The sequence below is a fragment of the Colius striatus genome, chromosome W, assembly GCF_028858725.1.
Source record: "Colius striatus isolate bColStr4 chromosome W, bColStr4.1.hap1, whole genome shotgun sequence".
Taxonomy (NCBI): domain Eukaryota; kingdom Metazoa; phylum Chordata; class Aves; order Coliiformes; family Coliidae; genus Colius; species Colius striatus.
The window spans coordinates 19,970,308-19,981,956 of NC_084789.1; the positions used below are offsets into that span (position 1 = coordinate 19,970,308).

At 58.3% G+C, this 11,649-nt stretch overlaps 2 protein-coding genes across 11 annotated transcripts; one reads left to right on the forward strand and one right to left on the reverse strand.

The window, feature by feature from the left end:
- Positions 1-849: 849 nt before the first annotated feature.
- Positions 850-11,295, forward strand: LOC133628550 (endoplasmic reticulum membrane sensor NFE2L1-like). 10 transcript variants are annotated; one of them, XM_062016890.1, is made up of 7 exons: positions 850-975; positions 1,666-1,992; positions 2,405-2,916; positions 6,569-6,784; positions 7,286-7,378; positions 7,729-7,884; positions 8,150-11,295. In XM_062016890.1, exons 3-7 carry the CDS (start codon positions 2,407-2,409, stop codon positions 9,500-9,502), a joined length of 2,328 nt encoding a protein of 775 aa, XP_061872874.1. In that variant the 5' UTR covers positions 850-975; positions 1,666-1,992; positions 2,405-2,406; the 3' UTR covers positions 9,503-11,295. The 10 variants fall into 10 exon arrangements, 9 of the variants coding, with proteins under 9 accessions (XP_061872874.1, XP_061872872.1, XP_061872870.1 ...); XM_062016888.1 differs by lacking the exon at positions 850-975 and adding an exon at positions 1,001-1,070; XM_062016886.1 differs by lacking the exon at positions 850-975 and adding an exon at positions 1,014-1,070 and having other exon boundaries at positions 1,504-1,992.
- Positions 867-1,699, reverse strand: LOC133628637 (uncharacterized). The gene is made up of 2 exons (XM_062017048.1): positions 1,625-1,699; positions 867-1,520 (listed from the first exon to the last, which is right to left on the reverse strand). The coding sequence occupies exons 1-2, from the start codon at positions 1,697-1,699 to the stop codon at positions 867-869; spliced, it is 729 nt and encodes a 242-aa protein (XP_061873032.1).
- Positions 11,296-11,649: the final 354 nt, after the last annotated feature.

An 11,649-nucleotide genomic window follows, 5' to 3' on the forward strand; every position in this document is an offset into this window, starting at 1 on the left:
AAAAATAAGCTTTATACTATTGCGATAAGTTAGTATAAGGTTTATTAGTACTTGTTAGTATAAAGCTCCACATCAGTTGCGTCAGGCAAAATTTCTATTACCCCGTTACATACATATGCATTACTTTTCTTCAGAATGTGTGTGCATATTCATTATTTTCTCAGAACTTATTTACAAGGGGCTTCTCCCTTCTGGGCACATACTCTTAGTCTGTACTAAGTATGTATTTTAGTCTGCGTCTATGTCTGCATCCTGGATGTCTCAAGATAGCCAACATCTGTATTTTGGATGCCTTAAGACAGCTGAAGTGAGTGTAAATTAAACCTGTAAAATTATACCAAGAGCAAGACTTTCCACTTTAAGGACCATCTGCATCACAGGGACCTGTGATGGCTGCAGATTAGTACGGGGCAGAGCCACGTTTGCACGGGACCATGTTGGGCGAATGTGGTGGAGGAGTCAGCTCCCTGCCGCTGCCAACACTGCTGTGGCCACAGAGGAGGCTCAAAGCTCCCTCTTACCCCCTGGGGCTATTGGGACTTGAGGGCTTTGGGGACATAGAGCTTGCGGGTCAATGGAAGCTCCGCCATGGTGGCCCCGGGCCTCGCCTGAGGCACCCGCTGTCATGGCAACGGCTCAGAGCGAACGACCGGACTGTCTGTTGCTGCCAGTCACGCGCCCAGACGGGGGACGGCACCTGCACGTCGTCTCATTGGCAGCTGCTGCTGTTGCTCAGCGGAGTCCTCGCGTTCCATTGGGCGAAGGCCTTGTCACTCTCGATCTCTGAGGAAAGGGCGGGTTGTGTTGGCTCACTTCTCCTCTCTGATTTGTCCAGTCAGCGGCTGCCGGCCCAAACATGGGCTCCGCTATCTAGGCGGTGGGGGGGAAGTAATGTATCGCTTTCGTCTTTTATTGGTTCTCCGCGTCGTTCCGTCTTCCCTTCGCGGGCACCGATTGGCGGCGGCGCCGCGCGAGGTGGGAGGGGGAGGTGGTTGGGTCAGGGCGGGGAGCGGGAGCAAGGCCGGCGGCGGCGGGGCTGGAAGCGAGCGAGCGGCGGCGGCGGCGAAGGGGTAGCGGCGGGCGGTGGAGTCGGGAGCGAGCGGCGGTGGCGGCGGCGAAGGGGTAGCGGCGGGCGGTGGGGCCGGGAGCGAGCGGCGGCGGCGGCGAACGGGTAGCGGCGGGGCCGGGGCCGAGGCTTGCGGTGGCGGCGTGGGGAGGACGCGTGGGGGGAGCGGGTCACCAGGCGCGCGGGGAGAAGGGGGACGAGGAGTTGTTTTAAAGGGCCCGGGAGGGAGCGGCACGTGCGCCTGCTGCTTTCGCCGCTTCCCCCCGTCCGCTTCCCACAGGAGCGGAGAGGGGCCTGGCGATTCCTCCCGGACAGCGGGATCCGTCCCGCTGGGCTGGGGCAGGGAAGGTCGGGCCGGAGCCGCCGCGGGAGTGGCGGGCGGGCGCTGGCCCGAGCTGTTTTGTCGCCCCTGGAAAGCCCCTACTGTTTTTTTGTAGAGCCACTGGAAACTGGGCTAAGGAGTGAAAGGGAGTCGGAGCTGGATTCCTTCAGCAAGGGGAAGTTGACGCATCAACCTAAGAATAGCTCGGGGAGGGGAAGTATGGACAATATTGTCACCAAAGTTAACCGACGCCGTCCTTGCTCCTCTGTCCCGTCAGGAAAACTAGCCTTTCGCTGAGGGGAACCCGCCATTTCCCGCCCCAGTGAGCCCATGTGGATGTTCAGGGTAGTGCCTCAGCAGCGCGTTATTGCCTTCGCTCTCTGCTCGTGTTTCAGCTGCTGATGAAATCGCAGCCAGAAGCGGAGGACTCTTTGGACCTGCCTATACTCGGGACCTTTGACTCGTAAAAAGCTCCTTTAAGAAGCGTCCCAGTCTAGAGGAGGAGAAGAGAGAGCATTCGGCTGTTGGAAGCAGCAGACGCCATCCAGGGTGTGGGGAATTGGGGGAGGCAAGAGAAAGCCGCTGTATGTGGAGTTTTTGGACAGTAAGTCACATGGATCTTTATGTAGCTTCACAGTCTGTGTTCTAAAAACTTCTGAAGAAAAGGAAATGGTTGGAGAGAGTGGAGGCTGTCTTCTGGGGAGAGGCTTCTTGAGGTCTCAGCCTTTAATAATGTTCTGTGGAGTGATCACTGAGCTCTGGAGTTTTAAGAGGAAAACAAAGTCTTCCTGGACGTGAAGCCTTGAATGTTAAGCTTTTATCCTGTTGTTTAGCCATAACCTAAAAGCCAAAATCGATGTTTTATTGTGTTTGTTTGAAAGTGGAGCAGAGAAGCCCCACCAACCTGTTGTGTGGAGTACTCCTCTGATGCAGGGTTGTGTGGTTGTTGGGTTTGTGTGGGATTTGGTTTTTTTAATTCAGTTCCCAAACCCTCCACCTCTTTTCTCCTTCACCAGAGATGCTTTCTCTGAAGAAATACTTTACCGAAGGCCTCATCCAGTTCACCATTCTTCTCAGCTTGATTGGTATTCGTGTGGACGTGGACACCTACCTGAACTCTCAGCTCCCCCCTCTCCGGGAGATCATTCTTGGCCAGAGCTCTGCTTACACCCAGACCCAGTTTCACAACCTGCGTAACACCTTGGATGGATATGGCATCCACCCAAAGAGTGTAGACCTGGACTATTACTTCACTGCTCACAGGCTGCTCAACCAGGTGAGGGCCCTGGACAGGTTTCAGGTGCCCACCACAGAAGTCAACACCTGGTTAGTGCACCGAGACCCTGAGGGTTCCGTGGCCAGTGGCCAACCCAGCGCTGGCATTGCCCTCGAGAATGGCGGCGGCCTGCAGGATGGGAGCAATCCTGACAGCAGCGTGAGGGAGAGTGGGGTCGAGCAGGGCTTTGGGGAAGAACTGGAAGATTTGGGAGCGGTGGCTGCCCCAGCAAATGGAGACCTGACTAAAGAGGTAGGCAGGACCTTCTTTTGGTATATGGTTAGGGGGCAGGGGAGCCCTGGGAGGAGGCCTGGCCTTATGGTGTCTGCACACTGTGTGCCTTTAGCACTTGAGAGAAGTGAGTTCCCGTTCAGGAACAGCATAATGCTGAGCGCTGACTCATTTAGAGTTCTCCAGGGGTACGTGTGGGGTGCTTTTCCCCTTTTTGTTTGTTTTATTTTGGATCTGAAAGTAACAATGAAAGGGAGGAGGAGGAAAGGATTTGGGGCCAGTGTTTTGGACCTGTGTGCATAGCTTTATGTTGTGAAACCGATAAAAATGAGGCCGGGGAATAAACAAGGGCATTGGGTAACAGCCTTGGCCCAGGTGTCATGTGGGCGGTTGGGTTACTTGGCTCTGGAGCTCGTGCAGTGGCAATGTTTATTGCCTATTTTTTGTCACGGGTGGATGGGGAGAGGTGAACTGGAAAGCAGTTTGTTTTCTCTGCCTGAGCACAACGTTTGGAAAGCTGTGATGCAACGCTGCTCCTTGGGAGCTGCTTCTGCTCTTTTTTTGTGTGTGTCCTTTTCGGCACCGCTCTCTTTGTCATGGCACGTTTGGCGGCAGGAGATGTTGGTGCTGCCTTGCAGCGTCAGATCCTTCCAGAGTTGTCACTCTCATGTCTCGTAGATTGTGTCTGGGACGAGGTGCTGGAGGTGTCTGGGGCCCAGGGGGAACCAAGTTCCCACAGTGAAGGGAGTGGGCAGTGCTGCAGGCAGCTGTTGGGGCTGCCTGGGGCTTATGTCACAGGAGGCAGGCAGGGAGTGGAGTGAGGGAAGTGGTGTGAAGGCATACAGCCTGCAGAGACAAAAGGTGGCAGTTTACTTTTAGTTTGGGATCGACAGCTGAGCTGGAGGATGTGTGACCTGGCTCTGGCAGTGCTCAGGTTGTGGGACTGAGGGTGAAAAACCCTACTCAATGTCTGCGCCTGGTGACCTTGGAAGCATCAAGGAGAGGAGCTTTGGTTGGAGGGTTGCAGAGCGCATGGGAAATGTTCACACACAGTTAGCTTCTTCCTTGGTAATTGGGAGAGGGGACTGGGAACAGGGAGGAATGTGATGAAATGCCTTGTACAAGGTCACATGTGGCCTGTGGAAGATGTTACTGTCCGTCCCCACGTGTGGTGGTGTTGGCTGAGGGTGCTGGGCCTGCGGAGCCCTTCACGGGTGATATCAAGCAGCTGGGATCAGCTTTGACACAGGGATGCTGTGGATCCAAGTTGTGAGGGGCTGATAATGCCCCTCTTTTCCAGAGGCCTTTTGAATTCTGCCTTAAAATAGTAAAAAGCCCTGCAATGTCTGCCCTCGCTGCCAGCAGCCACACTGCTGGGCCATGTGAAACTTGGAGCGCTGCTGGGGGAAGGCGCATCCTCTGCCCTATGCCGTTGCTCCTTCAGGCAGGATGGGGAGGTCTAGGTCTGCCTCTCCCCTCCTCCTGCCTGTTCAGGCATTCCCCACTCCTCTTCAGGGCTCTATCTTATGCCTTACCCCCCCCCCCCCCAACGCCCTGCTTTGCACACCCACAGCACACCCTCCACTTGCCATGTGTGCCAGCGCCATCTCTTATTTCCCAGTGTCAGCCCAGTCGGGTAGTTTCGGGGGTTTGAGGGTTTTGGCCTCCCTGGTGAAGGCAGAGCAGCCTCTCAGCCCTTCTGATGGGAATGTAGTGTGAGCGTTGTGGCCCCAGCAGCTGCTGGAAGGCACCTGCAAGCTCTGTCCCTGCTCCCTGCCCTTGTTAGGTAGCCGGTGAAGAGCTGCAGGTGCCTTCAGCACCGAGCCTGACATTTTTCCATTACTTTTTTGATGTTTTTTTGTTTTCTTCCCCAGCACTTAAAATATTGTGACACCTCTGATCGTGTGGCCCAGGTGTGACCTTGCTGGGGGCACAGGGCTGATATGAAGCGTTTTGGGAGCTAGGGAGTGGTGTGGGGCCTTCCTGTGCAGCGCAGGGCAGTGGGGGGGGGGGAGCTGCGGCGGGTGCTGCCCGACAGCTTAGGGATCATCCATAACGAATGAATTGGTTGGTGGGTTTTTATTTTTTCTGTGATCCCTCGTTAGGCTAAAGCCAAAGCTGGCTCTAATCCCAAGCGCGTCCCTCTGCAGCATTGGGGGTGGGGAGGGCGGGAGCCGCCGCTGCCGCTTCCACAACAGGAGGATAAAAATACGCGGCCGCCGGACATGTGATGAGCTGCGGATGCTCAGCCGCCCCCGGCTGTCAAACCCCCCCTTCCCGGAGGTGGCCGGGGTGGGGGATCTCCTTACACTTGTCCTGGCCTTCGCAGCCGCCCGCCCGGTGTGACGTTGAGGAGCAGGCGGCGGCTTTGCCCCGCGGTGCAGGGGGAGGAAGGGGGAATCGCCGCCTCCCGGGCCGGAGGCTCCCGGGGAGTGAGCTAAGGCGACATCGGCCCTCCCGCCCTGGCCGGGGGCGCAGCCGAGGCTCCGGGAGCCCTCCCCGCGATGGGTGCAGGGCGAGGCCGGGCCCGGGGCGGAGGGGGCGTCCCCGCTGCGTCAGGGCGGGGGAGCTGCCCCGTGGGCGCCGCGCGGCCCCTCAGTGGGTGAAGCGACGGCCCCCGTGGCCACCGATTGGTCAGGGAGGCGGCCTCGGTCAGAGCGGATTGGCGGTGACGGGCCGCCCGGGCGCGGGGCGGGGGGGTTTGACGGCCAATCGGCGACGGGTGTCCTGCCCGGGTGCCGCCGTCACAGCCCGGCGGGGGGGCGGGGCTTGGTTACCACCGCAGCCAAGGTAACGGTGGGGGAGGGGCGGGCGCGGCCGCCGCAGCCCGGCCCGGCCCGGCCTCGGCGGGGCGGCGGAGGCGAGTGCGCCCCGCCCCGCCTCGGCCGAGCGCGGGGTCGTGCAGCCGCCGAACGGTAGGGGGCGTGGGCGACTTTTGCCGCCGCAGCAGGGCCGCGGGCACCTGTGGCTGGTAGGGCGGGGCGGAGCGCGGGTCCCCGCGCCGCCCCGGCCGGTGATGCGTGCGCGGCACCGCACTCCGGCCAGCCCGCCCTGCCGCCTTCGCCTCCTGCTCCTCTAGCTGTCCCGGGGATCATGATCGGCCGCGGCCCGGGCGGCAGCTGGGGATATGAGAAAGGTACTGGGTCCGCTCCGCTGGGCGGGTAGGGCGAGCGGCGGCTCAGGCTGCCAGAGGCGGGGCTGCGGGGCGGGGGCCGGCGGTTCGATCTGTGCGGCACGCTCCGTGGGCGGCGGGGGTGCCCGGCGGGGGGTGTTGCGGGCAGTCCAGTGACGGTGGGGACGATGGTGGCAGCGGCGGCGGCTCAAGTTGCATCAGGTGGGTGGAAATGCGGGCATTTTCCTGCCGGCGCACCCCACCCCTTATGCAAATGGACGGGATGGCACCACGGGCTGATGCAAGGCAGCCACGGCGCAGCCACCGCCGCGACGCGGGCCCCGGTGGCCCCAGCCGCCTCTCCCGATAGCGGATGGGCGACCATGGGCAGTGGGGAGGGGAGGGCCGGCCTCGCCTGCCATGCAGAGCCGTTCCTGGGGAGCCCTGGAGGCAGAACGGCCCCGGGCCGCCGACCGAGGAGTAGGGTGCCCGGCGGGTGGGCCGGGGGTCCTCGGGGAGGGACCAAGGCTGGGGCTGAAGGAAACGTGGTCTGTCTTTCAGGATATCGATTTGATTGACATCCTGTGGAGGCAGGATATTGATCTCGGCGCTGGGCGAGAGATTTTTGACTACAGCCACCGTCAGAAAGAGACTGAAGTGGACAAAGAACTGAGTGATGGGAGGGAGCATGGGGACGACTGGAGGAGCAGAGGGAGCGAGGTCGTGGATAGAAACCTGCTAGTTGATGGAGAGACCGGGGAGAGTTTCCCTGCGCAGGTAACGCCCCGGGGCTGGGGTTGAGGTGAGGGGCCCACGATCACGTGTGACTTTCGCTGAGCTGCAGCGTCAGGGTTTGCCCGCGAGGGCAAGAGAGTTTGATGCTGCGAAGGTCCGTGCCGCCCGCTGTGCCAGGGAGCCGCAGCGAGGCGGGCAGGGCGATGGCTGTGTTGCCCTTGGCAGGACGAGGGCAGCCAGTCCTCTCCGTGCCTTTGGGGCTGTTTGGTAGAGGTGGTGGCATGGGCAGGTGCAGAGTCTCCTCCAGCCTGGCACTGGCGGTAGGTGAGGCTCTCCGGGAGCAGAGACAGCACCTTCCCCTTCCCTGCTGTGCTCGGAGCCGCTCTTGACACTCCCAGAGCGGAAGGATGGAGCCTGCGAAGCACTGGGTGGGGCCTCTGGCTTTTTTGGATGCGCTGTAATAAACCTTTCTGCTCTGAGCAGCTCATTTCTCCTCGCTATCTCCCTACTCCCGGGGCTACAATTGCCTGTGCTTTATGTCAGGTGCCTGGTGTTGTGGAGGATCAGACAGCCCTGTCCCTGGAGGAGTGCCTTAGGCTGCTGGAGGCTACCTTCCCCTTCGGGGAGAGCTCGGAGGTGAGCAATGGGGAGACAGTGGATCCTCCACCTGCTCGCCAGGGTTTCGGTGCCTCTCATAGCCCAGACCCGGTGCACAGCACCGGCAGTAAATCAGGTCAGCCTGCCGAAGCAGGATCTAGGCATGGTTCCTGTGAAACCAGCGGTGAGGAGGGTGGTCACAATTAAAGACTTCTGGCTTTGCTTCTAATTAGTTCATAGTGAACTGTGGAGGAATAACCGCAACCAGTTTGCTTTGAACAAAGGCGAAGCAGATACTGATGGGGGGGGGTGGAAGGGCATTGGAGGGGTTGCTGGATCCCTTGGCCATGGCTGCTCAGCTGGGGACTGACCCTGCCTCATGTGGTCAGTTCCCAGCTGCAGATGTTTCCACCCTGAGCGAAGCTGTGCCTGGCGAGAGCCGGCCCGCGGGCTTCCAGACCAGCCTGCTGTCTCCTCTCCTCGCCGAGTCACCCTTTGACCTGGAGCAGCAGTGGCAGGACCTCATGTCCATCATGGAAATGCAGGTGAGCACTGGAGGGACGGGGCTGTGCTCCTCTGGGCACGTGCAGCTGCTCCCCACGTTTGGGCAGCTGTGGCTTGGGGCTGTGGCAGTTGCTTCAGGTTTGTCTTGGCCTCTGCGGTGATGCCGCTGTAACAATCCCCCCCTGCAGCTGGCGGGTGCTGCTGTGCTGCTGCAGAGAGCTCCTGCCGTGGTCCTGGCTGGCAGCAGGAGTGAGGGAAAGGGCTCGAGGGTGGCCCATTGACCAAGCCACTCTGTGTCTCCTCCAGGCCATGGAAGTGAACAACACCACAGCAGAGACCCTGTACAATAGTATGAGCAGAGACCTGCTGACTTTCAGCTACAGTCTCGCTCCTAACACTCCCATCAATCAGAATGTCAGCCTGCATCAGGCCTCACTGGGGAGCTGCTCGCAGGACTTCTCCCTCTTCAGCTCGGAGATCGAAAGCCCATCCATGGCCAGCAGCTCGGCCTTGCTCCAGCTGACACCGGACAACTCCACTGGCCTCAACACCTTTGGCTCCACCAACCTGAGCGGCATCTTCTTTCCCCCGCAGCTGAACAGCACTGTCAACGAGACGGCCAGTCCCGAGCTGCCGGACCCGCTGGGCGGCCTCCTGGATGAAGCCATGTTGGATGAGATCAGCCTGATGGACTTGGCTATTGAAGAAGGTTTCAACCCAGTGCAGGCCTCGCAGCTGGAAGAGGAGTTTGATTCCGACTCGGGGCTTTCTCTGGATTCTGGCCACAGTCCTGCGTCTCTGAGCAGCTCATCCTCCTCTTCCTCATCCTCCTCTTCCTCATCCTCCTCTTCCTCATCCTCCTCTTCTTCATCCTCCTCTTCCTCCTCCTCATTTTCCGAGGAAGGAGCTGTCGGCTACAGCTCAGACTCTGAAAACGTGGACTTTGAAGAAGCAGAAGGGGCGGTTGGATACCAGCCTGAGTACAGCAAGTTCTGCCGCATGAGCTACCAGGACCTGTCACAGCTCCACTACTTGCCTTACCTGGAGCATGTCGGCCACAACCACACCTACAACATGGCCCCGGGGGCCCTGGATCCCAAGGAGCCCAAACTGCCCAGCGCGGGGAAGAAGAGCGGCAAGGAGAAGCCATCCGAATTCCTGGACAAGCAGATGAGCAGGGACGAGCACCGAGCCAGGGCCATGAAGATCCCCTTCACCAATGACAAGATCATCAACCTGCCCGTGGAGGAGTTCAACGAGCTCCTCTCCAAGTACCAGCTGAGCGAGGCACAGCTGAGCCTGATCCGTGACATCCGGAGGCGAGGCAAGAACAAGATGGCTGCCCAGAACTGCCGCAAGAGGAAACTGGACACCATCCTCAACTTGGAACGGGATGTCGAGGACTTGCAGCGGGACAAGTCCAAACTGCTCAGGGAGAAGGTGGAATTCCTCAAATCCATCCGCCAGATGAAGCAAAAGGTGCAGAACCTCTACCAGGAGGTGTTCGGGCGCCTGCGGGATGAGAACGGGCAGCCCTACTCCCCCAGCCAGTACGCCCTGCAGTACGCCAGCGACGGCAGCGTCATCCTCATCCCGCGGGCCGTGGCTGACCAGCAAGCCCGGCGGCAGGAGCGCAAGCAGAAGGACCGAAGGAAGTGAGGGCCCAGCCAGGTGGGAGAGAGGGAGGAGCGTAGGGCACTTGCTCGGAGTGAGAACTGGAGAAGGGCTGAGCCTGGAAGTACTTTAGAGGAACTTTCATGCCTTTGTATCCGATATATCTTCTCAAAAACAAAACCACAAACGAGACTGTTGCCAGTCAGTGTGCGGGGGAGCCCACGGGACCTCCCTCCCTCCCTCCCTCCCTCCCGGCTGGCTCCCGCGGGGAGGGACGGGGCTCCCGCGGCCCCGGCCGGAGGAAAGGCGCCGGCGTGGGACTGGCAAGAGGTGGAAAAAACTGCTGTTAGGAACTGACTTTAAATAAGAAAAGAGATTCAAGCAGACGAACTTAAGAACAAGCTGTAGGAGAGACATTTTCCTGAACTTCCAAAGTTCTGTGATTTCAGGTAGTTGGTTTCTTTTCTTTTTTTTAAAAGGAATTTTTTTTCTGTTGTTGTTTTGGTTTGCTTTTTTTTTTTTTTCCCCCTTTTCCTGAACCAGTTTTGCCATAGGTGTGTGTGATTCAGTCCAACTTCACCCCAGAGTAACCAATATCCCTTCCTAGATCACACCTGGTGCACACTAAGAAAACACAAGTGATGTGTGACTTCGATTAACCCTTTCCAGTCCGAGGAAGCTCAGAGGGGGCTCACAGGATGTGTGGAAGAGCTGTGATGCCTCGGGACAGGGCACAGGGGAAACGCATAGAGCTTTAGGTGGTGTGTTTTGTTTTTTTTTTTCTTTTCAGGGGAGATGGAGAAGGGGTGTGAAACTGGAGTGGGTTAAGAGAAACATCAGCGTGCTACACACCCCCCACCGCACTGGGAGCATGTCACTGCCACCGACCTGAGGTATGCAGCAGCATGCATGCAAATGCTGACTGCTCCCAGTGTGGGGTGGGAGGCAGGCACAAGGGCCCCCGGCCCCTGCAAGGCACAAGGGGAGTGGAGGATCCCTGGCCCAGGCTCATCACTTATAGAAATTAGACAGCTGGTAGGATCCTCTTCCTTAACCGCCCTTTGATTTATTTGGGGAGCTTCAGCCCCAGTTTTCCCTGTAGGGTCTAGAGTGCTTGTGTTGAAGTAAAAGGGAGAAGCCCAACCATTCAAAGCTGCTAAATCTTCTCTTTGCCATAAAGATTCCATGTAACTGTGTGATCACATTATAGGATTCTCTTCTGTCCCTAGGTGTTGGTCTGACTTCCTTTGTTTTCAGGAGGGAGGTGAGGGTAGTGCCTTGATCACTGTTGGTCTCCGTCACGGGGACGATCCTAGAAGCTGTATTTACAATATAGCACAGCTGGGAGTGTACTTGACTTTACCAGCAACTGAAAAAGCTTAACCATGGCTTTTCCTAGCCAGTCCTGTGCGTGTGGGACAGGGTGAGGGCAGTGCTGCGAGGGAGAGACGGAGGCCTCGGGGTGGTAACTCAAGGGAAAGAAACCTGGTGAGGGAGGAGGGCAGCTACCCATGGGCACCTCTGCCAGGCAAAGGAAAAAGCAGTTGGATCTTGGGGTGCTCAGTGCCTTTGCCACGGCCCCCAGCAGCCTGAGATGGACTCGCCGAGGCCCTGGTGGGGTCTCTTGTCCCTGACTCCTGAGATTCAATGGCTTTACTTATGTGTGAGATGAAGCACAAGTGGTGATGTGGGTGTGGGGAGGTTGAAAGGGAGCCCTGCACGTATGTTTTAAATTATTTACCTCTTAGAAACTTTTATTTTAATGATCTGTGACCTGTCGGGGAAAGAAGAGAGATTGTGTGAGCACAGGACAAAAATAAAATGGCTTATTCACTATACGAGCACTGGCTTCGTGGAGTTTGGCTTCATTTTTGTAAAAGATGAAGCATCTCAGGGGAAACAAAACTGCCTTTCCTGGTGGGTCCCCCTCAGCTGGGGGTGGGTTTGTCTCCAGCGAGGGTTAGGACAGGGTCAGGGCAGGAAGGGACTCATGGGAGGGACTCGCAGTCATCCCAGGCTGCAGGTAATGGCTTTGTAGGGGAGGGGAAGAAAAAGCCCCTCAGGTCTGGGACCCAGCCTGGGTGGCTGCAGCTACCTTTTTTTTTTTTTTTTCCCCCTACTCCACAGCAGCAGCAGCATCTCAAGAGAAGGTGAGGAGAAGCATGTTCCTGGTTTGGTGTGGAGCAAGGGCT

Coding starts and splice junctions, on each gene's coding strand:
- LOC133628637 (XM_062017048.1), bottom strand. CDS start 1,699: ATGGCGGGTTCCCCTCAGCGAAAGGCTAGTTTTCCTGACGGGACAGAG. Junction 1,521..1,624: donor GACGGCGTCGGTTAACTTTG/GTGACAATATTG, acceptor TTCACTCCTTAG/CCCAGTTTCCAGTGGCTCTA.
- LOC133628550 (XM_062016890.1), top strand. CDS start 2,407: ATGCTTTCTCTGAAGAAATACTTTACCGAAGGCCTCATCCAGTTCACC. Junction 7,379..7,728: donor CCTTCGGGGAGAGCTCGGAG/GTGAGCAATGGG, acceptor TCATGTGGTCAG/TTCCCAGCTGCAGATGTTTC. Junction 7,885..8,149: donor TGTCCATCATGGAAATGCAG/GTGAGCACTGGA, acceptor TGTCTCCTCCAG/GCCATGGAAGTGAACAACAC.